We start from the raw sequence: 27522 nt of genomic DNA, 5'->3' as shown, positions 1-27522 counted from the left end.
AATCAGAACAGGCATAGTTACTTTAATAAGTAAGACATCGACATTTCTCCGGAACTCTTTAGCCCATGATTCATCAAACAGAACCGTTTTTTTGGTGGATGTTAGCGCCGCCGTCTGGGCAAATCATGAATTGACCATGTTTTCGAGGCAACGAGTCTGGCATTTTAAAATATACACAACGAGCTATCAGACATCAGGGTCACGTACTGTAATGACCGTTTTTTATTAATAGAGATCACAATTGTTTACAATATCAACATACACTGGTTTGCATGCTAGTTGGTAATGCATTTTAAAAAGTGTTTTCCCTTTGTACAAAGTCCTATCATTTCATCTGTCCAATTTCGGATTCTGAGAAGGATTTGCTTATTGGTCAAAGTATCCTAATATTTGTTGTTGTTAAATAACACTGATTCACCAAAACCAAAGGATAGCCATAACAACAGTGACGACTTTAGAGTTCAGCACCCCGTCCACGGTGGGACTCCCACCACCCTCACAAAAATATATTAAACAGTTAAATAGAATGTAAATACACAGAGATTAAGAGAAAGATTCGCAGACACAGATTATGACATCTACTTTGACTATAAAGTGTCATCAATGGACATCTTCCATTGACAATCGGTCTTCTAACGAGCCAATATGACAATCTAACCCAAAGTGTTGAAACCATTTACCTGCCATACTCACATCACAGTTTAATCATACCTGTGTACCAGTACCAGTCACGTCAGTTACACAGTCCCTCCTTCTCTCATGCGCTCCTGAACACGGAAGTCTTTCTGGTCTGCCGTTACTGTGCGTGACGTCGGAGCCTGAATGTGCCCTACGTCTCTCTGACTTTTATTTGAGTTTACTTGAGTCTACTGTAGATGTGATTGAGACACCCTTCATATTGTGTAAATCACTGTTATGAAAATGTGCATTGAGTTTATTTTTTTTGGATAATTAGAAAAGGGGCAACTAGATGTCAACTGTTAGTTGAAATAAATGAATAAATAAATACAATTTAATCTGACGATTGTCGGATTGTTGTTATTGCCAATTAAAGAAAATTGGAGTAAAAAATAAATAACCTGATATTATATTAGAAACAAAATATGTTATAAATATTTCAGGCTTATACGTTATGGTGTTCACATTGTGTACAAAAGTTATATTTAAATCCTTTTAGTCGTAAATCTAAAAGTAAAATGAATGATTCAGTTGAGAACAACCTAGCAGACTACTGTTGTCAACCAGCAGAGGAGGGACTTAACGTGCCCCCTGAAAATGAATAGGGGAAAGTAAAAGGCGTAAATTTTGCTTGAAAGTTGGTAAATTCAACATCAATGTGAGATTGCGGTGACCAAAAACAGAAGGCACTGGAGAAGGGAGGGGCTGATATCACTGTACTGGACTCACGATATAAAGAGGAAAAACAAAATAACCATTTAAAAAAAGAAATCAACAAGAATACACAGTCCACAGAAAAGCGACTTGTACAAGGTTATTTTGAGTGACGGTCAATTGAAACTTGATGTTGTGATTCACTGTAATGTGTTTTATTCCACAAGAAGCAAACATGGTGTGTGTGGGGTGATATTTAAGCAACAAATGTACAGTACGGTACAGTCGAAAGTATCAACTATTTCAATTACCTCATCTCAAAAATGTAATCAATTATAATTTATATTTTAGTCATACAGCCAATTTAAGCAAGTCTAAATGTAATCTTTGAAACACCTTCCAAGTTACCTTTTCAGAAATATTTCGTAACGTACAGATTACAAAGCAGCACTGCGGTTGTTCCAATTCTACATGCATGGCTATGAGTACCTGTCTGTCTCAGACAGATACTGGGTGCAAACTGGAACGTCTTTCTGAGAGATATGGTCTTGAAAGCAGGCTAATTAAATAGTACGACTGCACGTTAAGGAATGATGTGTTCGAAGAGAGTGAAGAGAGAAAAAACGAGGTGGGAAAAAGGGAAAGAGATAGGAAGGAGAGAGAGAAATAACCGTTAAAGTTAGAATGGAGTGTGCTAGCTTCGGGAGCTGTTGTCCCCCGTGTTTCCAAGGTGACGGCGTCCTCTCCTCTCACATCCCTGGAAAGGTAAAGGAAACAGTTTGAGAGATAAAGGAACCAAACCAAAGACTCACTTGTTATTGCGGCTGTTGATGTGCGTGTGTGTGAAAGAGAGAGAGGCAGAGAAATAGAGAGACAGAGAACGGGACAGAGAGAGAGAGAAAGAGAGAGAGACAGAGAACGGACAGAGAGAGAGAGAAAAAAGAGAGAGACAGAAAGAGAGAGAGTGTGTGCACGTTCTCAACTTCCTATCTAACCACAGAGACCCCACCATACTCTGTCGGGAAGGCATATCTGTCACCTGGAACCCAGCATGAATAATCCCACCCCCACCCCCCCACCCCCCCACCCCCACCTCCACCTCTCTGGGGAGCTGAGGAGGGTTTCCCATCCGTCTACCCTAATGACTGGATCTCTGCCTTCTACCGGGGTGTGTAAGTGTGATGGATGGCCGGGGGTAACATGGGCTGGCAGGCTGGCAGCCGTCCTCATCCCTCAGGTTTAGAAGGAGCGCGGTGCTTCCCTTTTCTCTCCCAGGGCGGGTGCAGCGATGGGACTCTGTCGGCTGGTTAAACCTGCCAACGACAGCAGCGAGCCCCGGCCTGTGGTTGGCACGCACCGCCTGTGCCGGCAGATCGGTCCCTTGTCATGAACAAAGAGGCTCTTTCGTTTCCACACATGCCCGACCCAATGTCAGCAAAAAAACAAAACAATTCCAGTCGGGTTGGCCATGTTCGCACATTGTTCTGCTCCAGACACTGGCGACACCGGCTGACCAGGCTACACATTGTTAGGCTGTACATGTAGCTGGCGATAGCAATCAGGTTTAAATTATATCAGGCTGAACGCTACGAGGGTTAATGTTACAAGGCTTAGCGCCGAGGCTAAGCTGACGTGTCCGTACGAGGGAGAGACAGGCAGGGAGACGGGGCCGCTAGCTCTTTAAAGCATTATCGCAGCACACAGCCCTGCCAACTGCTGGTAATAAATCGGTGCGTTTAATTGCAAGGCAAACAGCTTTATTTATATTCCACAGCGGCGCAGTCAGGGTCGGCCAATTAGAGGAGGGTTGTGGGGAAGGTGGGAGCGTGTGATAACCCAGTGTGGTGGGGTGGTGTTTGTGTGGTTTCAATGTGCCCTGTGGGGTGGTTGTATTGCACCCTCAGAGGTCTGTGAATCACACACACGCACGCACACACACTCACACACGGGCGCCCACACACACACACACGCACACACACGGGCGCCCTCCTCTCTCTTATCTGTCCGTCTCATCTCTCTTTCCTGCCGTGCTCTCTCTCTTCTCTCTGTCTCCACCCCTCCATTAAAGTCGTCTCTCTCTGACGTTAAATCATGAAAATGTATGATCGTATGAGTTATATGAGTCATTTGACTGTGAGAGTGTGAGAGTGTGTGAGTGTGTGTGTGTGTGTGTGTGTGTGAGAGTGAGGGACTCACCGGCATTCTCAACACGCTACACCATCTCATATTGGTTGGCAGTGATAAACCGCGAGAGACAGCAAGCTAGCAGCATACCAATCATCTGTGGGGAAATAGAGGAGAAGCAGAAGAGAGAGAGAGGGAGAGAAAGAGAGAGAGAGACAGACAAAGAGACAGAGAGACAGACAGACAGAGAGACAGAGAGACAGAGAGACAGAGAAAGACAGAGAGAGAGACAGAGACAGAGACAGAGAGACAGAGAGAGAGAGAGAGAGAGAGAGAGAGAGAGAGAGAGAGAGAGAGAGAGAGAGAGAGAGAGAGAGAGAGAGAGAGAGAGAGAGAGAGAGAGAGAGGAAGGAAGCAGAAAGATAACAGGCACCTCAAATTAAAATATGCCTATTTTAAAAGGACACAATCCATCAAAACATAGGTAAAACAATTGTAGCCTACCGTAATACCAAAGGCAACTAGTAACCTTTTGAATATGCTACGAAAAAGAAGAATTCCATCCAAGCATTCCATTCATAGGGGTTCATACAAATCCCTGAAATCAATTTAATTTGCGACATAATCATAGCGTAAGCATCTTAAAAAGAACTAGATTAATCCTAGATATTTTTTGATAAAGTGAGGATCGTCCACAGTTCCTCTCTGAGCCTACTCTGTGTGAATGTGTGTGTGCGTGCGTGTGTGTGTGTCCCTGGGGGTTTCGCTAGAATGGGCTTTACTAGGCGCAGCTCAAGCGCCAGTGAAGGATAAAGAGAGAGGGGGAGAGGGGGGAGTAGGGGAGGGGAGGGCGGGGGAGGAGGGGGGACAAGCTGCATTAAAGCAGAGACGGCTGCTGGGCTAAGAGGTGTCATTGATCTACCGCCCCCCCTTCCTCCCTCCCTCCCTCCTCTCCCCCCCACCCCCTCCCTTTTCCGTTCCCCCCAGATAGCGTTTAACGGTGCAATTAACGGGCTCAGGGCGGCGGATGAGCGGACCACTGCAGGTCGCAGAACACCGCCCCACCCCCTCCCCCCTCCTTCCTGTTCTCCATCTCCCTCCCCCTCCCTCTGTCTCTCCTCCGCGATCGGCAGCGGTGCGGGCGGGGATGGAGCTCCCCCCCCCCCTCCCACGGCCCATTAAGTGTAATGGAGGGGGTCGCCGTGACGACGAGCGGCACCGAGGGAACTGATCGAGCGTGTCAGCCTCAGCGGAAGGTAACAATTGCGTCCGCACACACACACACACCGAGGGAGAGAGAGAGAGGGAAGAGAAGGGGGAGGGGGAGTGAGAGAGAGGGAGGGGAGGGGGAGAGAGAGACAGGAAGGGAGAGGAAGAGAGAGGAACTCAGAAAAAAGAAAGAGAGAAAGATAGGCAGGATAAAGAGAATCTAGAGGACAGGGTGTCCGTGTATGAAAGTCTGTTTATGGACTTGGAATGGTGCGCTTGGCGTATGCATATACGTGCGGGGGCTTATCTTAATAATATCAACCCCATTTTGAACGCAAAAACTGGCTCTGATGAAGTGCAAATCTACATAATCTGAAATGGTCGAGCTCTGACATTAATGAGCACAATACGTTAATTGCTCGTCCGAGTGCATGAGTTTGCATACCTGTAGTGTTGATTACAACAATCACACTCCTGCTGTGGGTGTGACGTCTATTATGGGGTGTCGCCTGAACCCTATGACTGACAGGCCCTGCAGTGGGATATAATGTGTAGTCACAAGCCAACCTGTGAGAAAGCGATTCCGAATGTCACTCCAGCGATGATGCCCATGTTCGTCTCTATGAAGGAGGTCACAAGCTCATAGCAACCCTGCAACATACAACACCAGTCAGTGTGTGTGTGTGTGTGTGTTTGACTGTGTACTTGCATGGCTGCATGTGGGAGCATGTGTGTGTGTGTGTGTGTGTCTGACCTGCTGGTAGACCTTGCTGGGCGCGATGGTGGCGTTGCGGAGGTCCAGGAAGCTGCAGTCGGAGACACTGGCACAGCAGCTGGGAGGGATGCCGTTGATGGGGAAATATATGCTGGTGAACCAGCTGGTGTAGTTCAGCACCCCGCAGCAACGCAACTGGAGAGAGAAGGGATGAGAGGGAGAGAGAGAGAGAGAGAGAGAGAGAGAGAGAGAGAGAGAGAGAGAGAGAGAGAGAGAGAGAGAGAGGGAGGGAGGGAGGGAGGGAGGGAAGAGGGAGGGGGGATAGAGAGACAAAGGGAGAATAAGAGAAAGGGGAGGAAGAGAGGGTGGAAGGAGAGAACATTTCTGTCAGTCAACATGACATTTCAGTTTACCCTTGAGAGGATGTGTGTGTGAGGACGGCGGAGGGGGGTAAGAGAATGTGTGTGTGTGAGGGGTTGTGTGTGTGTGTGTGTGTGAGGGGTTATGTGTGTGTGTGTGTGAGGGGTTATGTGTGTGTGTGTCACTCACACTGCGCTGCATGTTGTCGACAGCCAGACTCCTCTCATCCTGAGCGTTGTAGTTCTGCACAGCCTCTTTTAAGGACCTCTTGAACGTCCCCTTTATCTGTGAACACACACACACAGGTGAACACACACACAGGTGAACACACACACACACAGGTGAACACACACACAGGTGAACACACACACAGGTGAACACACACACACACAGGTGAACACACACACAGGTGAACACACACACACACAGGTGAACACACACACAGGTGAACACACACACAGGTGAACACACACACAGGTGAACACACACACACACAGGTGAACACACACACATGTGAACACACACACACACAGGTGAACACACACACACACAGGTGAAGACACACACACAGACAGGTGAAGACACACACAGGTGAACACACACACAGGTGAACACACACGCAGGTGAACACACACACACAGGTGAACACACACGCAGGTGAACACACACACAGGTGAACACACAGGACACAGACATTTCAACCCAAAGCATTCTTGGGCACCAACCTCATGACGAAAGATGAAGCCAGAAACGCCAGCCACCAGCTCTGCTAGGAACACCAGGGACAGGAACATGGCATACTGCAGAGAGAGAGGGTATCACATCAGCAAAGAAATGGGTCAGGAATTAAGACTTACTTTACTTCATTTGTAGACCAGAGAGTTGTTGGGAAACTATGTACATTAGGATAAACAGGCAACAGTTTCAACCAATAGAGAATATTAGGAGAATATATTTACAACCCCCTCAAAAAGCGGCCTTTGGGCCTATATCTATATTCTTGATTGATAGGAGTTTTACAATTATAATTATTGGCAATAACGGTACCTGTTTAAACATGTAATTGTTGCTGCTGCCTCTCGTATGAAGTTTCATATTAAATCTACGGCGCTTTTTAGATTACATTCAATTGGACTCACCAGTTTTAGCATCCACGGGCTCCCCCTACAGGTGGCGAAGCAGCCGAACAGGCCGAAGACGATAATGGAGGTGCCAGTGCCGATGAGGACATAAGGAGCGTTGGTGGAGTTGTCAGCTATCAAAGCGATGTACTGGCCCAGCATAAACTTTCCCCATAGCCCCACAGCCAGCAGGATCGCCCCCGTGATCTAGTGGGGAGCAGGAGGGGAGAGGTGACAACGTAGGGGAAGAAGACACATATATTATTTAATATTAGACTCGCGAGTCATTTCAGTGCACTTTATGACTACGCGGCAATGGCATCAGAGGTTTTGTGGATATCCCCAGCCCTTTGGTGGCACCCGAAGGAGACAATTAGCCTACAACCACCACATAATTACACGCTCAGTGATCCAGTACCCTGATTTAACATTATTATTCATACAATAATATTTCAGAGAGATTCTGTTTGCTTTCAGATGTTGCCCGTGGTTTACAGTTTTAATATAATTAAATCAGCTTCACTTGTTTTCCTGAGCCATCATTTAGGAAAATGTTGAAGGCAAAGAAAGATAACCGTCAATCGAAGTAGTAAGAAAATACAATTCAACCAGCAGATGGCGCTGTAGTCGATAAAACCAGCTGCCGTCTCTGAAAAAAGTGACACTGATGTTTTCAGTTCACCTTAGCGCAGCAGGTCTCTTACCAGTTCGAACGTTTACCATCAAATTGCTTATACAATTATCTACCTTCATCTAACTTACGATTACGAATATGTATGGAAACATTGTCTTTTGTTTTGGTGCAAAAAAAAACCTCAGCAATTGTCAAATAAAAACAGCGTAAAAAGTGGGTTAATGTATTCACTGTGGGAGACCGCAAGATTGTTCAAAGCAAATACTCGTGTGCCCCAGGAGGAGAAGGCTCCACGGGGTTTCACCCCACGAATGATAAATCAGTCCCCCATTAATATTCATATTTAAGTCGTTAGCAACATTCGTCTGATAGGGCACGTGAGGGATATGGGTGAAATCTGAAATGACAGCAAAATAACCAAGTGAGCAGAAACAAAACTAAAAAGAAGTCATTTTTATAACCGATCATGTTATCAATGGAGAGAAAACAGGACTGGCAGGGGATGAGTCTAACAGACTGCTAGATCCACGCTCTTTGAGAGAGGCTGGCCTCTCTAGGGAGATGGAGAGGCTGGCCTCTCTAGGGAGATGGAGAGGCTGGCCTCTCTAGGGAGATGGAGAGGCTGGCCTCTCTAGGGAGACAGAGAGGCTGGCCTCTCTAGGGAGACAGAGAGGCTGGCCTCTCTAGGGAGATGGAGGCCTCTCTAGGGAGACAGAGAGGCTGGCCTCTCTAGGGAGATGGAGGCCTCTCTAGGGAGACAGAGAGGCTGGCCTCTCTAGGGAGATGGAGGCCTCTCTAGGGAGATGGAGGCCTCTCTAGGGAGATGGAGGCCTCTCTAGGGAGACAGAGAGGCTGGCCTCTCTAGGGAGATGGAGGCCTCTCTAGGGAGACTGAGAGGCTGGCCTCTCTAGGGAGATGGAGAGGCTGGCCTCCCTCACTCAGGCCTTTTACAGGGCCATGCTAATGAATGTGTGACACAGATACAGCTGGCTGGCTGGCTGGTTGGCTGGTTGGTTGGTTGGCTGGTTGGCTGACTGGCTGGTTGGCTGACTGGCTGGCTGACTGGTTGGCTGACTGGCTGGTTGGCTGACTGACTGGTTGACTGGCTGGTTGGCTGACTGACTGGTTTACTGGCTGGTTGGCTGGTTGGCTGGTTGGTTGGTTGGTTGGTTGGTTGGCTGGTTGGCTGGTTGGCTGACTGGCTGGTTGGTTGGCTGGTTGGCTGGCTGGCTGGTTGACTGGTTGGTCATGTCTAGATTCATAGCAGGAGACTACAGAGAAGGCATCCTGCATCCTGTCTAGACATTTTCATTTACAGTGATCTTTGACGGAGGGAAAATCTGGGATTAAATACCAGTTTGAAAGCTTGACTTCTTTGGCATCTAGCAGAGGTGTTGGTGATTCTGCGGAGGTCTGGTGATGCGTCAGAGAACTGCTGACACACTGAGCAGACTGTTTCCCTGCTGTCTGCCTGCAAGCCTGTCCACGGGTCTGTCTGTTGCTCTGCCTCCCTGCCTTACAACCTTCCTACAGTACCTGCCTGCCTGTCTTCTTGACTACCTGTCTGCCTTCCTTACTTGTTCCTCTGTCTGTCTGTCTGTCTGTCTATATGTCTCCCTGCCACCCATCTGGGAAACAGAGCGAGTGTGAGAGAGAGAAGGGTTCGGAGGGGAGCCACACTGTCACAGATGGAGTGAATCACAGACAGACTGGCTCAGGAAAAAGATGGCGTGAGAGATGAGGAGAAGGTGGGAGTAATGAGAAAAGGAAAAGAGTGAGAGACAGAATACGTGTGAGAGAGCAAATATGGGAGAGGGGAGAGAGAGACATAGAAAGTGTAAGGAAGTCTCTACATTAACGAGACTCTCTCCATCATCCACACAGCTTCTTCTCTACCCGGAGTCTCAAAGGAACAGCAGAAAGCGTATCCTGGAGAACAAGCGGCCAATCCCAGCGTCCTCCCTCCCTCCCTCCTCGACGCACCTCATATTTAATTCAGAGGAGCAGCATGAAGCATTCATCCGGCTGTCTGCAGGGCCCAGGGAGAGAAGGGGCTTTCCTCACTTCCATGTTCTAGCAGCTGGGGTTCCTACTCTTGTCAGAAGGGGTGTGTGTGTGTGTGTGTTGGGGGCCAAGAGCCAGGGGGAAGATGTAGCGAACAGAAATATTGAAATCTTAGATAACAGTGATACGAAAGAAGCACGGGTGGAGAAATCGGCCATCTTGTGTTAGAGAGTTCAGCTGTGAGTCTCAACTGAGATGTTTGTAACCTACACAACACATAACACATTTTACTGGAGCTTCCTAGATCAGGATATCCCATCACTTCCTGTTCTTGGCCTGTCAACTATTGTTGGTTAAAAGGCCAGTGAAACTAAGGAGAAACCATTCTTGACTTGTATTTATTTACTGCATCACCATCGATTTAAACTTCAATTAGTATTTCGATATCTCCAACCAGATTTTAAGACAGCCTGTTGAGCCTTAAAAAGCAAAGCAGGATTCATACTGTGATTGTTTTCATGCGAAGAGGAGGTGTGAGTCGATGAGGTACAGTCCTGTGAGGCTGATCTTGCCATCTGCTGGAATGGAGAAATGGATGAGTGAACAGAGAAAAGACCAATGTTCCAAACATCCTCCATCTCAGCTGAAAACAGTTTTTGTGAAAACCCTGTAAAACTCTAACATGCGGAACAATACAAAAAAAAAAAGTCTAAAAGTCTAATTGACATTGTAATTGCTACTGACACCCTCTTTAAATAACCTTCTGGTGTGAATGCTATTGTTGTATTGACTACAGCAGTAACGGTTTCAACACACCTCAATGTATTGATACTGCATTCAAATAGGGGGGAACCTTTCGATTATTGAGACACTAAAGAGCCCATCAAGACACACACCCATGCCTACAGGCACCTTATCTTTACTGTAATGAGAAAATCTTTGCGAGCTCTCAGGCTCCACTTCATCAGGGGATGGCTTTGTTAGACGCCTGTGGGCCATGCTGGTCTCCGCTCTCCCCTCTACCTTCCCCAGCCCAGCACTAGTCCGGGGAGGTCAGATGGCTGAGCGGTTAGGGAATCGGGATATTAATCAGAAGGTTGCCGGTTCGATTCCTGGCCATGCAAAATGACGTTGTATCCTTGGCCAAGGCACTTTACCCTACTTGCCTCGGGGGGATTGTCCCTGTACTTACTGTAAGTCGCTCTGGATAAGAGCGTCTGCTAAATGACTAAATGTAGTCCCTGCTTTACCCAGCCTAACACTAGTCTCCGCTCTACCCTCCCCAGTCCAGCCCAGCACTGGTCCCTGGAGAAAGCCAGCCAGAACTCTCAGCAGCGCCCAGGCAGAGAACTTAGAACCCGTTGACTGTTCTTCTGTGTGAAAATTCCTCAAAAACCTCTGACAAGAAGTCGTGTTAGTACCAAGTGTGGTGTGGAGGTCATTGCCTGGAAGCTTGTCCTTCCTGGAAAAAAAAGAACCCATTAAAGTGTGTCTACCTTCATCCAGCCCCTTTCAAAAGTAAGGCAACCCCCCTACGTGTGTCTCTGGTTCTACCCATCTCCCCACACCAGGGGAAGACACACGGGGAACCAGGCAGACATGAAATAGGATGTTTGATTTCAAAGGGTTTTCTCTGTTCCTCTCAGCATTTCTGATGACAAGACACATGGTGTTCAAAGAGGACCGGTGTCTCGGCCCCGCTGCGTCGCCAACAGTGGCTTTGAAACAGGCTTCAAACGAACACAGATTTCAATCCTTTTAGTTTTTTTTGTTTTCCTGTAAAAACAAAAAAGAATGCAGAAAGGTGTGTGTCTATGTGGGTGAGGGTATTGGAAGCATTGGAGGAGAGGTAGGGAGGAGGAAGAGTAAAAACGTCATGATGTTCAACCAGACTAACAGGCCTTTATAATAGCTATTTCAGACAAACCCAGCCTGGCATCTGTGTATGTTTCTGAAAGTGGGAGGCGTTCTGACCACTGACCTGGGTATGCTGACCGTGTGCTCACGAAGTTGAAGACAACAGAGGGATGGGAACCGAGAATGGGAGTGATTGGATAAACGTTTTTTGATTCGTACATCAGCGTTGTGGAAGAAGGAATCTAACAAGGCCAGAGAATCATCTCTAAGACTATAAGTGATACACAGTCATAGGGATGATGTTTTATCATATTTATGGGAATAAGACCACTTTTGTCCACTGACAAAAAAATTGATTTCATGAAATTAGACAGAAAAACGATTGAGAGATAGTTCAGGGATAATAGATTTGGGATAGAGAAAAAAGGCTTTTTCAGAATAAGGGATACCTTGAAAAGAAAGGTACAGGATTATTTCATTGACTGATCCTCTTCAACCTCAAACTCAGAAGTAGGAAAAATGCCATACTTCCAGCAACCCTGCGCTAGGCAACAGAGTGCTAGGCAACGCACTCAGCACGGCCCAACGAGCCGGAGAGAAAGCGAGTCACCATGACAACAATGACAATCTCAGCAGCCGGCTGAGCGGCGTCATCACCGGAGGCGGCATTGCTGCCTTGCTCCTGTCCTCAGCCTGACTAACGTCCTCCCTGCTCTCACAACCAACCAATCAGACCAAGACCTGGCTGTTAGCCAACAGCTGTACGGGTTTCTAACACTTCACTGAGTGCCATTTTCTTTTTCCATCACCAATGGGCCCCTGTGAATTTGCCACGCGACAGGTGACTACTCTACTCTACCCCGCCAGCTCTTCACCTGCTAAATCAAATTCAAACTGCCAGATGTGAACTTGTGACCCAGACAAGCTGCCAGTACAGTGCTTTGACTGTGTGGCTAACCAGTAATCGTGGAAGCTTAATAGTTTCGATGATATCCACAGGCGCCTTGATGTACCTGCACATACATTATCCAGGGTCGTTTATGCTAAGAGTGTTGAGATAACGTAAACTAGATTGGATACTTCAGACATGGCATCTACCCCAGTCTGCCAATGAATTTTCCATTATCAAGGCTGATTACCTAACGGCCTTTTTACCTCCTCTTCCTTTCTTTCTCTCTCTGTCCCTCTCGCTCTCCCTCTTTCCACTGCTTTGTTTTAAACCTTGAATCCCTTCACATCAACAAAAAGGACTGTTGGAAACATATTGAGTGAAAATGCTGAAAGGTTTTGACACACACGTCCTTGCCATAAAAGCCTGAACACATGATCGAGCTTTCGCTCCAACAGGCGAGCAAACATCAGAGCATTTAGTGTACCTCATAATGTGTCCTGTCTCACAGCTGTGTGTTCACCTAGCGGCACAGTGACATATCCTCAGTGTCCACAGAAGACCACCTGTGTGCTCTTGTACATGCTCGTGCTCTTGTAGGAGTCAGGTGGCAGAGCGGTTAGGGAATCGGGCTAGTAATCTGAAGGTCGCCAGTTCGATTCCCGGCCGATCCAAATGACGTTGTGTCCTTGGGCAAGGCACTTCACCCTACTTGCCTCGGGAATGTACTTACTTACAGTCTGGATAAGAGCGTATGCTAAATGTAAATGTACATAGCCTTGTATGTCCAAGGCCTGGTGTTTGACCGCGACTGCTGGAAAACTTGGCAAAAAACGGATATAAACCAATGAGGTGTTGTCTTGGCAGCTTAAGCGAAGCAGTTGTTTGGTACAGTACTTCTTAGAGAGATGTGCTCTTGCGTAACCCCATGCCAAGCAGGGAAAGGCCTCTGGTGGGTTGGCGGGTTGCTATGACTACCAGAGATAGATGATTGATGACTTCTAGGTGAAGGCACATCAGCTACGAGGGTGTCGAAGGTGTTGAGCGATGACAGGAAACAGGAAGTCACACAAGGTTTTTGTTGGAAAATAACCAAGAAAAGCAACAAAGTAATTCATGGTGACTACTACTGCACATGTGGATGACAGCTGGGGTTTCTGTGGCATACAGGCAAAGCTTTTTTTCATCTGTAAAGCTCTCAGTACAAGCAATGTCACAAAGGACTTTGCAGTGACTCACAGATGACACTGATTACTGACATAACCCCCCGACAAAGATGTGTTGAACAGCGAAAACACTGAAAACAAAAGATTAAGGTCAGACCGTTTCAGGATTTGGAAGTCCGGCTTTGCAGACATAAACAGATTTGGATACATGGCTTTCATAGCCAAACAAGAAGAGGAGGATATCTAAACGCTGTACTACATCTTCATGAATGTCACGAACCTATGAAGCCAGGGTGTGACAGTGACGCCGTTACTTGTCCACCCCTTCCATTTGTTCGTCCACACACCAGGTAACCAGTCACAGAGTGAAGAATTTGGCATGCCCTCCCTAGCTAGCAGTTAATTATAACCCGTCTTTCATTATCAGCAGCACGCTAACAGCTTCAACACCAGCCCACAGCATGTGCTTCTGTCTCACACAATGGCAGGAATCCCTGCCGCTTTGGAATTCCTCAAACGCAGCCTAATTGCAGCCACCAGCTGACCTTTCTCTGCCGATGTGACCTATGACCCCAAACATCTGAATGGAAATCTTAAAGAGGTGTACTTCGTGATGTTCTCGTGATCATTGGGCTTCCGAATGAGACATTAAACTTTAATGTTTGATTGTGTTCAGAGATAAGTTCAAACAAAAGTTGCACTTCTTAAGCTTATTTGTTTAAGTTTTTTTACTTTAAGTTTTTTTCTTGATTCCTCATTTGTGGACAATATAAACATGGAGCAAGCACACTTAGCAAAGCAGACTCTTAGATTAAGGTCTGTAACTATGGGTCTCCCCCACCAAGCTAGGATCAACTCCTGCACAGCAATGTTCAACAAACTTCCTCTTTGTGTTGCTCACCGCCCTTCGCTGCCTCCATGCAACCAACCCACCACACAGCAGCCTTCACTGCCTCCACTACTTCCATGCAAACGACCCACCGCACAGCAGGCTTCGCTGCCTCCACTGCCTCCATGCAACCCACCACACAGCAGGCTTCGCTGCCTCCACTACCTCCATGCAACCCACCCACCACACAGCAGCCTTCGCTGCCTCCACTGCCTCCATGCAACCGACCCACCACACAGCAGGCTTCGCTGCCTCCACTGCCTCCATGCAACCCACCCACCACACAGCAGCCTTCGCTGCCTCCACTGCGTCCATGCAACCCACCCACCACACAGCAGCCAAGCGGCGCAAACCGCAGAGGTGCAGCAACGAGCGGAGCGACTCAGACTTCAGGAGGAGGAGGAGGAGGAGGAGGAGGTGGAGGAGGAGGAGGAGGAGGAGGAGGAGGAGGAGGAGGAAGAAGAGGAGGAGGGTGTATGAAGAGGTGGAGGAGGAGGAGGAGGAGGAGGAGGAGGAGGAGGTGGAGGAGGAGGAGGAGGAGGAGGAGGAGGAGGAGGAGGAGGAGGAGGAGGTGGAGGAGGAGGAGGAGGAGGAGGTGGAGGAGGAGGAGGAGGACGAGGTGGAGGAGGAGAAGGAGGAGGAGGAGGAGGAGGAGGACGACGAGGTGGAGGAGGAGGAGGAGGTGGAGGAGGAGGAGGAGGAGATGGAGGAGGAGGAGGAGGACGAGGTGGAGGAGGAGGGTGTATGAAGAGGTGGAGGAGGAGGGAGTATGAAGAGGTGGAGGATGGTGTATGAAGAGGTGGAGGAGGAGGGTGTATGAAGAGGTGGAGGATGGTGTATGAAGAGGTGGAGGAGGAGGGTGTATGAAGAGGTGGAGGAGGAGGGTGTATGAAGAGGTGGAGGAGGAGGGTGTATGAAGAGGTGGAGGAGGAGGGTGTATGAAGAGGTGGAGGAGGAGGGAGTATGAAGAGGTGGAGGATGGTGTATGAAGAGGTGGAGGAGGAGGGTGTATGAAGAGGTGGAGGAGGAGGGTGTATGAAGAGGTGGAGGAGGAAGGCTGAGGGGAGCAGAACTGACAGACAGGACACAAGGCTTCACACAACCTCCTTCTCTCCCCAAACGCTGTATTTGGAAAAACAAGGGACGCTGTTAACCCTTCTGTTTATCTCTGCTGTCCATCTCTGTCCTTCTGGCCCTGGCGGAGCGACTGGCTTCAGCAGAGCCACAACAAAGAGGCTGACCATATGGCACTCTTCATCCCATGAACCCTGTCCTCGTCCAAAATTGTTTGTTTATCTAGGTTGGTAACAAGAATAGGTCAATTGATCTAATGGAGGGTTAATAACTGCAGTTATGACAGCATGGCAGGAGGGTAAAGGATTTGGTGGTTTAAATGCTTTAAAAGTGTAGGCTACATGTGGAAGGCCTTAATGCAAAGAAAACAAAGAACAAATCAGATAAATACAGTTTCAACGAACAAAGAGATGGCAAGCTAAAAGCGTTTCATGCCCTGGTGACAGTTGATGTAAATCCTCGGACCAACTTTTGAATTTCGGACCAACCGATTATTAGCCTACTTCGCCCAGGGCTGAGGCCTGGTTACCCCACATACTGACTCCATTTTGGATGGCTGAGGGTTTGAGGGAGACCCATTCCTGGGCTATTAGTTGCGCAGGACAAATTAAACATTCTCAAAAGAAGATAAGCACCTCCCTTTTAACAATTTGCCATAAGTGTCCTCTACAGTTATAGGTCTAATAAAACATATTTTTTTTATCTGAAGATAAATTAATCTGACATTTTACAGGCAGTCTTTGATTCGGCTTTAAAATTATCAGCAACGGAGAGGATTTTCTTCTGAAAGAACACTTGGCCAGTGATCCAAACAAAAAACACTACTATCATCATAACCCGCTATATTGCACGTTTTACATTTCAGAAAACGGGCGCTCAACTGGGGCGGTGCCGTTCAACAGTTGCGGATTTGGTTAGCGCTTGCTTCAATAACGGGGGAAACATGCTGCCACAAATGGGTAGAATGATGCTTTTCGTAACAACAACAGTCGCACACAGGTGCTGAGAAAACAATTTGTCCGTTTATTTGACGCGGAAAAAAGAGCCGTAGCTCAAGTTATGAGTTAAAGCAGATTCGTCAACAATAAAACCGGGGAACAGACAACATGCCTATACGAACGTTTTTAAAGGGTATTTTACGAGCTATAAATAAACAACAGTGAGACGATGTTTTAAATCATGTAACTGTCTAATAGGCCTATAAACAGCTGCCATCCACAAACGTGCACTTGTTCATGGCACCAACCACGCACACAACTGTCGTTTTTCTATGAACATTTTCCACTATACTAAAACCGAAAATACTACAGTCCTCAAAAGACCTATAGAACAACTACAACCGTCTACTCACGCACACTCACCCAAAACACGAAGGAATAGACGACCAGGAGCGTTTTAAGGCAGGTTATCAATGGTTTGGTCTCCATCCTCCTAGATGCCATACTACAGTATAATGAAGTACGGGATTTTCAGACTGCGTTGCTTTGATTCTCCACTGGGTTGAGTTCTGGTGAGCCTCCGCAGTCACACAGCGCAGTCGCTCGTCTCACTGGCGAAGGAATAAACGCTGCCTAGCTGTCGGCCCTGCTCTTCCACTGTACACCCAAGCCAGTGCGCCATCTGGCGGATTTCGCATGTAAGTGATAAAAGATGAACGGCATTTTACTGTTGACCGTGGAGTTAGCTATGGTTGTTTGCCTATTCCAGTATTACCCTGAACACAATTCTGCCTCCAAACAGAATAAGAGTTGCCCAACAATTAAATTAATGACAGACACAGCACCCCAGACATTCATTTTGCACTGTTTGGCTTCCAATGGTCTTTTATTATGAAATCCTTCACCCGGAAGAGTCAATCAGAGCAGAATCCAAATTTGTGTATTGGAAGCGGTCAAGTTAATTCCCACCGGCGCCGACAGCATGACACAAGATCAGCAGCGCCCCGGTGTAGGAGTCGGAGTGTTGGTCACAGATTTAGCAAAACCTTACTGCGTCCTCGTCGGAAAGAGGAAAAGTCTAGTTGGAAACGGAACGTATCAGTTACCCGGCGGTCACTTAGAGTTTGGGTAGGCTGTGCCTCTGAACTGTTAGCCTATAGGCTATAGGCTCCAGTTTGATACAATTCTTGATTATAAATGACAACATTTTCCCCCAGAGAAACGTGGGAAGAGTGTGCACGACGGGAGGTGATGGAGGAGGCAGGACTGCATTTGAGAAATATACGTTTCGCCTCCGTGGTGAACTCTATCAAACTACAAGAGCACTATCACTATGTGACTATCATCATGCAAGGCGAACTGGACCCCAGTTGTCCAGGAGAGCCAGTCAATCTGGAACCAGAAAAGAACGAAGGTGAGCAAAGAGCCCTGATGTTCCCTGTTGTTTTCCGTTTTTCGACCTGTTTTGCGGTAGAACTGCTTCCAAAATTACGTATTTGCCCTTTCTCTCGCACGCTAACTCACTTTTCTAGGTTGGACTTGGACTAGGTGGGACCAGTTTCCCCCAGAAGATGAACTCTTCCTTCCCCTCGCCTGCTTGAGACAACAGGGTTACCAGCCTTTCAGAGACACTCGTGAGAGTGACCTCAACTCCACCGCAACTTCCCAGTGACAGTTGGCAACACAACGCAACCACACTGGCGAGTCCAAAGCATTGATTTATTCATTTATTTGAATGAATTGTAAAGTGCAAATAAATATTTCTGCCGTTTTATTTCAAAGTAGGTCTACAAATTACCCGTTTATGGTATGCAAATTGTCTCACTCAAAGCACATAGTGAATATTAAAATATGAAGTTTGAATACCAAGTTTGCTGCAGTGCCATGTAGGCCTACTCAAACTTTCCTGCAGTACTTGTCTCACAGTAGGGTGGCAGTAGAGGCCCAGGCGACGATTAGAGCTGCCCACAGTGAGAGGGTGACGGTGGCGGCGGCGTTGTGGAAGGTCTTGTCGTGGACGTAAGTGAGGATGGACTGGGTGCCAGCGTACGCCTCCTCACAAGTGGGCTGGATTTGGTCCGCAGGGAGCTCGAAACCGTGGTCGCCCTTGTCCCGCAACTCAAAGGTGAAGGAGTAGGGGATGCCGATCAATCGCGCCCAATCACGGGACGAGCCAGAGTTTGGGTCTGGCAAAGAGAAAGAGAGGGGGAGGGATGGAAGAGAAACAGTTTTTTTTTACTAGCCAACAGTGTTAGAAATCCAGTTTTGTAAGGCGAAAGTAAGGATGATCTGTGGGACGTTGTCTTGTCATCGCCACTTCCTTGTACTTACAGAGCACATTTGGTGAAGTCCCCACTGTGTAGTCCATTCCATGGACCCCCTTAATGGCCTTAGCAGCTGCTAAACCCACCTCCATCTGAAAAACAACAATAACAGCAGTTTACACCTCGCTTATTAAGGATTTATTTAGCAGGAACTTTTATCCAATGCAAGGTACAAAGAGGATTTCAGCCTGTTGTGTGTAGTTAAATGCTCCACCACTGAGTTGTCCCCATCCCAGTAAAAGATACTGCCACAAGTAGGTTTCACTTTTTGAAAAAGGCGACTTAATCTGAACCATGTGTCTGAGTCACGGCTGATTTCCCAATACTCGCTGGCATCAGGGCGTACCAGCTCAGGGTAGTTGGGTGCGCTGATGTTGGGATGGCCGTAGGGTACCAGGATCAGCTGTCCATAGGAGTGAATGGTGAGGAAACACAGGAAGTCAGTCCCGCTCCCCAGGAAGTCGGTGACCGCCACGGCCTCTGACTCCGAAAGCGCTCTGACCCCGTTGTACACCTCAGAGCAGCAGTTCCTAGACACCCCGACCACTGCACAAGAAAGACACCACACAAAGTTTACACACGACACACACCCCAAAAAGTAAATCTCCTCAACTTTTTTTCGAAAAATTATTTTCAAGCACAACAAGACAAGATCGTCCAATAATGTTGTCAACTTTTCAAAAGTTTTTTTCAGAAACTTCTCACACAATAAAAACGTTTGTAGTTGTTTTGAAACTTTGAAAGAGTGGAGAGGAGAACAAAGAAGCACATAGAAAACAGAGTAGATTAAAGCAGAGCATAGCAAAGTAGAGTCCTCATCAAATACTCATCATCTCTGCTTCCAGATCATGGTTACACAAGTAACTTCAAACTTTATGAAGCTACAATCAACTACGATGGCTGTAGTTGCATCTGTCTTCTGCTGCTGTTGTTGTCCTAGACTGTGATACTCACTGCCCCAGTTAGCGTAGAAGTTGCGGTTGAGGTCCGTGCCGTAGCAGAGAGGGTCATTACAGCCAACTGGTCCTGGGGATCTGGATTTTCTCCATAGCCTGGTCTACAGAGACAACAGGGGTCACTTTAGGGAAATGACATACCCTTCCTTATCCTCCTAATCCTGTGTGTGTTTGGCTATGTGGCTGCACACCAAGGTTTGTGGGTTTTCTCGAAACAGTGGAGACTATAGTCCACCAACAGGGGGCGCTGTTATCCTTGTACACGACACACTCAAACCCCAATGGAGTCAGTGGGGATAGAATGAATTGGAAGAGAGTGAGCGTGAATCTAGGAGGTATACAAAATTGATACTCACTGTTGGGTCTTTCCAAGAGTAGATGTAGCCATCTACATTCAGCACTGGGGTGATGTAAAAATCTAGATTTTTTAACATTTCGTTCACCTTGGTATCTGTCTTGTAGGTTCGGAGAATCTACACAGTAGGGGTGGAAGTTATCTGAATGCGGAGGTGGATGAATATCACACACATTTCACAGTTTCTTAGGCTCATAGACACACAAATGGACCCACAAACACACACACACACCTCTTTAACAAAGTACTGGCAGAAAGCAGGGGATATCCACTCTCGAGCGTGTATGCCACAGTCCATCCAGATAGCCTTCTTGCTCTCTGTGGAACTCAGGCCGATCTGAAACATCACAAAAAAGGAGAGAAACCGTTCAGCTAAAACATGCACACACATTTTCTGTATTTTCTATGATTGTGGACTTCTAAATGTTGGCCAACAATTATGTATCATGCAGCACTATAGCGTAGGTATTCAAATTGTGCTTAAATAGTATGTAAATTCTCAAAATGTCTGACATTTACTGTAGATTGATAGTTATACTTCTTTGTATCTTGCATGTGTTAAAATTACAATGACAATGTATTTAAATCAAAAGTAATGTGTGTATTTGTTTCTTTTGATATTTAATTGCGTCTTAATACTTAAGATCTCAACACATCAGATCTCAACACTTCAGATCTCAACACATCAGATCTCAACACTTCAGATCTCAAAATACATTATCTCAGGAGAAGATCCAACATAATTTCCTGTCAGCAACTAATGGGAGCGTGGCCTTGTACCTTCATGAGCGTGATGTTCCGTTTCTCGTAGGTATGTCCGTACATCTGGGAGGACACAACCCCAGGGTTCTGCATCTCAATGTCCTGCATCCAGGCGCTGATCTGAGGAGAGGAGCAATGTAAGGGCTCAGGCTGGTGTGTGTGTTCCTGAATGTGTGTGTGCATGTTGCCATGTGTGTTCTCCTCTGTGTGTGTGTGTGTGTGTGTGTGTGTGTGTGTGTGTGTGTGTGTGTGTGTGTGTGTAAGCGATCTCACCTCTTCCATAGGGTGGTATTTGTAGTAATCATAGCTCTCTGCTTTTACAACACTGTCATACAGATGACACAGAGATAAAGACGCATGATTTACTTGTTGATAGTTACCAAAGTAACTCGGATAAATGAATTCACTTCAACAATGAATTGTACTTGAAAAATAAATGGTCTTTGAAAAAATTCTAAGACAATGAAAACATAATTAGTTTTAACTGCCCTTAAGTCTACATGATTTCCAGATCCTCTCAGGGTATTTCTTAAAACAGGGCTGTAGGGCAGATAACATTAAGAAATCGCCACTGTTTTAACTTTTGAATAAGATTTTCTTCATAATTTATTATTATGAACTGAAGAATCTCTGGACTTAATTAAGCTAATTGGCTAAGTTAACACTTAGGGGTGTATTAAAGGCAAAGTGAATAGACATGAGGACTGAACATAGTTTATGTGAGTATACAGGTCCTTCCTGATACGTAGAATCAGAAAAGGTTTTAATCGCCATGAAAGTTTGCACAGCCAAGGAATTTACTTTGGCAGGAAGGTGCATACATTCAACATATAGGAGTAAAGTAGTCATGATCAGTCTGACATACCTTCCTCTAGAAGCCTTTCCACCTAGTAGAACCACAACCAGAACCACCAGAATGGAGCCGGCCATCATGTTTGCTTCGTAGCGTTCACCTGCTAACTCCAAACCAACCTTTCGGCCTCTCTCACCAACCCAACAAAAAACACTTAAACGTGTGTGAGACGGTAAGACAGCCCTCCTTCTAAGACAGACTCTCCTTCGCCACCCCACCCGTGTCTTCTGGGCTAATGTTTAATATGTGTGGGGAAAAGATCATTGAGACTAGGAATCAAAGTGCACAGTCGAGTGTTATCATGATAATGGCCTTGTTTCATAAACTCCAATCAAGGACCACATCAGAGATACTGGACCTGCAGATCTGATTGGCTGATGCTGACGAGAAGAAAACGTATGTCCAAGAGCAGCCTTGATTCTCTGCGCAACTCAGTCATCATATTCGTTGTCAGACTCAATCTGGTTTATTCTTGAATTCTTGTTCCGTTTTCGCAAAGAATTTCTTAAGTCTAATAGATTCAAGATACTACTTCTTGATAAGGCTTTGATAAATCAATAACGTTTATGATATTCAATATTTTTATACAGTAGTGACAGTTTATTTTTCCACCACGCAGCATAATTCAAGACACACTTGTTTGTGATAAGGTTCTGATAACTCATTGACCTTTATGGCTTTACATCGTGTCTAATCACAATAGATTTTTTCCGTGACATAATAGGACACTTCAGGACCTTCAAGACACAGCCTGTCGTGCATGTCGCCTGAGTAACACGACTGATGACCAGTAGATGTCAGGAAGGAACAGTTTCAGAAGAGGGAACTGGAACCTCTCTTTTCTGTTTCTCCTCTCTCTTCTCTCTCCTCTCTCTTTCTTCTCTCTCCTCTCTCTTTCTTCTCTCTCTTCTCTCTCTTTCTTCTCTCTCTTTCTTCTCTCTCCTCTCTCTCTTCTCTCTCTTTCTTCTCTCTCCTCTCTCTTTCTTCTCTCTCCTCTCTCTTTCTTCTCTCTCTTCTCTCTCTTTCTTCTCTCTCCTCTCTCTTTCTTCTCTCTCTTCTCTCTCTCCTCTCTCTTTCTTCTCTCTCCTCTCTCTCTTCTCTCTCTTTCTTCTCTCTCCTCTCTCTTTCTTCTCTCTTTCTTCTCTCTCTTCTCTCTCTTTCTTCTCTCTTCTCTCTTTCTTCTCTCTCTTCTCTCTTTCTTCTCTCTCCTCTCTATTTCTTCTCTCTACTCTTTTTTTCTTCTCTCTCCTCTCTCTTTCTTCTCTCTCTTCTCTCTCTCAGGCTCAGCATGGGTTGTTGGATACAGATGTTATGAGAGAGGTGTGTCGTGAACAACTGCACTAAGTAGAGCACGTCATATCCATTCTACATACTCCAAAATATTTTTTAAGGGTAAGCTATACAGTGTGTGTTTGTGTGTGTGTGTGTACAGACACAGACATAGACAGGCAAACATCACCTTTGACCCCATCGGCATCACTGTGGTCAGATTACAGTAACACCAGGCATATGAAAATGAAAGAGGAAGTGAGTTTGTAACCTTAAAACACAATTTCCACAGACAGTAGCATGCATCCAGATGTACAGAGCTCACATTCTGCATGTGTTTGGTTCTTTCTGTACAGCCAACACTCCTGTCAGCATGTATATATAGATAGTAAACACTGTATAAATGCTGAATATATGACCTATTGTTCAAGATCGCATCATTTTGTCATTCCACCACAGGCAGGAGAACGCAGACATAGTGTCATGAAATCTAATGTCACAAGAAATGTCTCTAATCAAGCACTACTCTGAAGTGGTTGAAAGCCACATAACTCACAGTATCACTACAGTAGATGGTCTGCTCTAGCCGGACTAGCCCGTCTATCTGGCATCAGATTCTCCATCATCTGTTGAGAGATACTTCTAGGCCCAGTGCGCGGTGCCTTCTCCATTTCCTAAGCTTTTTCTCCAAGTTCGAAAGTTTAGAAAGGCTTCAGTACTTAACGTATTTGCAGTTTGTCAGCCAGTAAAAACCCTCTAGCATTAACTGGAAAGGACCAATGACTGCAGCGGAACACACCGCAGCATGTGGTCTCCCTCCACAGCGCTGCTCAAACCAGACGCGGTGTTATGACTGCTTGGGTCTCCTGCCAAGACACGCTCCCCAGGGAGCTCCATTAGAAACCATTACATCATCGTTTTGGTGCCTGACCCAAAAATGTAGTGGCTCCCCCCAGATAAGGAACCAGTCCTGGCTCCCTCCGTGGGTGTGGTTAACGCTTGTGAAAAATGATGCCTGTGGAACAGAATGGGTTTGGGAAATGCAGGAACGAACCCCACAAAAGCTGTTACGGGATATATCCATAATACTGCAGGTTTGCAGACGGGGGATTTGGGGGTAAAGGGGTGGGGGTTCTGGGTGGAAAAGTGTTTTTACAGGAAGTGTTGTGGGAGAAACTGGAGAAGGAGGTTTACCGCAAGAGGTGGGGTGATTGAAGAGAGAGGGGGGAACATTAAAAGCTCTTTAAGGTTTTGTTTTGGTGGACATACTGTTCAACGCATACCTTTCCTGTCACAAGATACTTAGACATACTCCTAAAAAGTGTATCTCCCAGGGTGTGAAGTCTCCACCTTGATATGGAGAGTTATTTCAGATTCTGTCTCTGGATAAGAGCGTCTGCTAAATGACTAAATGTAAATGTGTACAAAGCATCTACAGCACTGGAGCCTCGCTGGCTTACAGGAAATCTCTCACTAACCTTAACCCCGTGAGTGCTCACCCCCCTGGCAGCTATGGTACACAGAACCAGTCCTGGGAAGTTAAAACTGAGGTCCAGCTAGTCTCTCTGAGAGATGGATAGCTTAACTGGGTGTTTAATTTCTCCTGACAATGCAGATTCATGACCTGGACCATCCTGGATGGCTTTCAGGGGAAGGGCATCCATATGGGACCAGTTGTCTCACCAGAACAATAGGTGATGTGTGTTTTGTTTTTTCAGGTGTTCGTCTTTTGTGTTTGTGTGTGTGTGCGTTTGTGTGTGCGGTGCTTAAACACATCTGGAGCCAAACGTCACACAACCTATCCTGCCCAGCGGCCGTGAGTGTTGTTCGGGTCATCCCGCTCTCTCTCTAGCCCTGTGTTCGTCTCGCCTCTCCACCCCCCATTACACATCTTCACGGGGCATTAACACAGACTGCTGGGGCATTAAACGCAGTAATGGAGGCAGCCAGACAGCTGTGGTTTGTCACCCCCGCCTCTCTCTCTGCTTCTCCTCCTCTCTCTCCCCCCCCTTTCTCTTTCTATCTCCTTCTCTCTCTCCCTCTCGATCTCCTTCTCCACACAGCCTACCCCGAGACACATTAGTCAGCAAACTGATAAAACACCCAACCTCCCCCTTTGTAGCCTTGTACCTAACACGGCATACCTAGCCTCCTGCAATCCAGGCTGCAGTTTGTCAGAACAGGGAGAAGGGGGTATGGTTGTACTTGGCAGAGAGGGTTGTATATGTGAAAAGCTCTTATCTGTGCAGAGAGGGGTCACGTATCCTGACACTGGGGATAAGGCTTGTATTTTTTTCTGAAAGCAAACTGAGGTTTATGGGATCTTGTCGACCTAACGAATGGTCCTGACCACCGGTTGCTCTGCCTAAGTTTTAATTACGCACAGCTGCTGATGCAATGGTCACATGTTGAGAGAGATGGCTGGTGATTCATTGTGAAAGCTGTGAGTAACTTAAAGATAGAACCATTTTGACTGAATCCCAGGCCAAGTTTGGTTCACTTTTTGGGAAAACATAACCTTATTGGTCCTTCTGTGAGCGAATAAGAGGCAGGGACGTCCATTGTTGGATCATTTCATTGGCTTCAAGCTGTGTAACTGGTGTCACTGGGCAGAGTACACAATCTGTTGGGGTTTTCAAAAAAGAGTGAGACTGGATGTAAATTTAGTGGTTTTCTCGATGATAGCGTGGTAAATTTAGCAAGATTAACATAGTGATTCTGGAATGGAAACACTGAAGTAGACATCTCTGAGAATGTTTTGTTATGGTCTGATAAACTTCCTGTCCCCATACTGTCATTCCCAAGGGAATATTAACATGACCCTCATTGTTTTTACAATTTCTCCTTCTCTCTCTCTCTCTCTCTCTCTCTCTCTCTCTCTCTCTCTCTCTCTCTCTCTCTGTCTCTCTCTCTCTCATCTAATTTAATGACTGCATGGTGTAGATTTTCCAGAGGTTAACGCGGTCTACAAAAAAAAGGAGTTTATCGTTTAACACCCCTCACCCAGGTCACGCCAGAAGCTGCATTAGGAGGAGCAGAGAGATAGGTCCTTGCAGAGAGACAGGTCCTTGCAGAGAGACAGGTCCTTTCAGAGAGACATGTCCTTGCAGAGAGATAGGTCCTTGCAGAGACAGGTCCTTTCAGAGAGACAGGTCCTTGCAGAGAGACAGGTCCTTTCAGAGAGACAGGTCCTTGCAGAGAGAAAGGTCCTTGCAGAGAGACAGGTTCTTGCAGAGAGACAAGTCCTTACAGTGGTCTGAGAAAAACACTTTGACCTGCCTCCATCCATCAGCAGGATGACTCACTGACTCACAGATGCACCCTGTTCTTTACGATCACCTTTCTCCCTGCTCTGCTACCCTCCCATAGAAGAAGAGGGTCACTGACACACACTCAGGCACCCCCCGAGGCCTCATTAGAGATTGCCTATGTGTGTGTGCATGCTTGTGTGTGTGTTCATGCTTGTGTGTGTGTATGTACATGCTTGTGTGTGTGTGTGAGCGTGTGTATGCATGATTGTGTGTGTATGTGCATGCTTGTGTGAGAGTGTGTGTGTGTGTGTGCATGCTTGTGTGAGCGTGTGTGTGTGTGCATGCTTGTGTGTATGTGTGAGCGTGTGTGTGCATGCTTGTGTGTGTGTGAGTGCTCTGTGGATGGGTATTTACTTTAGTTATGAGGATGGGGAACTCCTTGTACCCTGGCCCATCATCTAGTCTAACTACAGGGGGTGGAGGGTGAAAGAGAGGGAGCGAGATTAAAAGACAGTTGAGAGAGAGATAGGATTTAGAAGAGACAGACAGATAAAAAAGCAATAGAGAAATGGAAGGAAGCCAGAGAAGGCGAGCGGAGTGCATTTCATTTCCGTAACTCTTTCCGCTGGAAGAAAGAAGGCTGCAGATACCGGATGTTTTTCGTGTGCCCCACAAACTCTCTCTACAAGGGTCTTGTGTCCAGGCCCAGCATCCTGTCTCCTCACCTGTTACGTAACAAACCCTACTCGGTTCTACATAGCACAGAACATGGTTGTTCTCCTTTCTGGGAAAGACAGGACACTCAAACTTGTCTCCAAGGACTACCCCTAGCACAGAGGGAGACTGGATGTCTGTGTAGCCAATGTCAATTGGTAAACTCACTCCTCGGTTTAAGTACAGTTAAGTTTAAGTTTAAGTTTATTTTGTTAAAGTTTTTGGTGCCATAGCTGGTTTGTAGTCGGGGGGTAATTCCACTTTATGTTGATGGTTTGTGTGTACAAGTTTGAGGTTGTCTGTGTGTGTGTGTAATCCGTGTTCTCACTTAGTTGTTGTGGTGACGATATGAACGACTCCAGGAAGCACTGCCACACGGTCTGTGGTCGCACACATCTGGGGTCTCGGAATGATGATGTCACCCGCAGTGTTTCCCTTTGTGGCGGAAGGTCTCGTGTGTCTGGAGGTGTTACCCGCATGTGTGCATGTGTGTGTGTGGGCATGTGTGTGTGTGTGTTTGCGCAAGGAAACAGACCATGCTGCACTAAACCACAAGAGAGAAGAGTTGTTTTCACTTCTCCACCCTCCAGTGCTCACACAGTCTGGGTGACTGTTATTTCAGTCAGCAAACGAACCCTGTAGCTTACCTATACATACACACGCATACACACACACACAAGCTCGTACTCATGGAGGAAAATATTCATTTCCCTCCCGGTCCTGAAG

The 27522-nt window shown here is 46.5% G+C and overlaps 3 protein-coding genes across 3 annotated transcripts; 1 reads left to right on the top strand and 2 right to left on the bottom strand.

Moving 5' to 3' along the window:
- Positions 1 to 184: 184 nt before the first annotated feature.
- LOC124474828 (tetraspanin-7-like) lies at positions 185 to 16916 on the bottom strand. Its single transcript, XM_047031277.1, has 8 exons — positions 16736 to 16916; positions 6880 to 7068; positions 6466 to 6540; positions 5930 to 6025; positions 5420 to 5575; positions 5233 to 5316; positions 3529 to 3613; positions 185 to 2089 (listed from the first exon to the last, which is right to left on the bottom strand). Exons 1-7 carry the CDS (start codon positions 16814 to 16816, stop codon positions 3545 to 3547), a joined length of 750 nt encoding a protein of 249 aa, XP_046887233.1. The 5' UTR covers positions 16817 to 16916; the 3' UTR covers positions 185 to 2089; positions 3529 to 3544.
- An 85-nt stretch (positions 16917 to 17001) lies between these two features.
- On the top strand, positions 17002 to 18179 carry nudt15 (nudix (nucleoside diphosphate linked moiety X)-type motif 15). The gene is made up of 3 exons (XM_047031278.1): positions 17002 to 17440; positions 17530 to 17726; positions 17845 to 18179. The coding sequence occupies exons 1-3, from the start codon at positions 17295 to 17297 to the stop codon at positions 17982 to 17984; spliced, it is 483 nt and encodes a 160-aa protein (XP_046887234.1). The 5' UTR covers positions 17002 to 17294; the 3' UTR covers positions 17985 to 18179.
- A 46-nt stretch (positions 18180 to 18225) lies between these two features.
- Positions 18226 to 21797, bottom strand: cpo (carboxypeptidase O). Its single transcript, XM_047031276.1, has 9 exons — positions 21575 to 21797; positions 20983 to 21034; positions 20728 to 20829; positions 20180 to 20284; positions 19949 to 20065; positions 19591 to 19693; positions 18983 to 19182; positions 18644 to 18728; positions 18226 to 18498 (listed from the first exon to the last, which is right to left on the bottom strand). The coding sequence occupies exons 1-9, from the start codon at positions 21640 to 21642 to the stop codon at positions 18233 to 18235; spliced, it is 1098 nt and encodes a 365-aa protein (XP_046887232.1). The 5' UTR covers positions 21643 to 21797; the 3' UTR covers positions 18226 to 18232.
- Between the last annotated feature and the right edge of the window lie 5725 nt (positions 21798 to 27522).

This window comes from Hypomesus transpacificus, chromosome 12, assembly GCF_021917145.1.
Source record: "Hypomesus transpacificus isolate Combined female chromosome 12, fHypTra1, whole genome shotgun sequence".
Classification (NCBI taxonomy): Eukaryota; Metazoa; Chordata; class Actinopteri; order Osmeriformes; family Osmeridae; genus Hypomesus; species Hypomesus transpacificus.
This window is presented reverse-complemented; position numbering and strand designations above follow the sequence as displayed.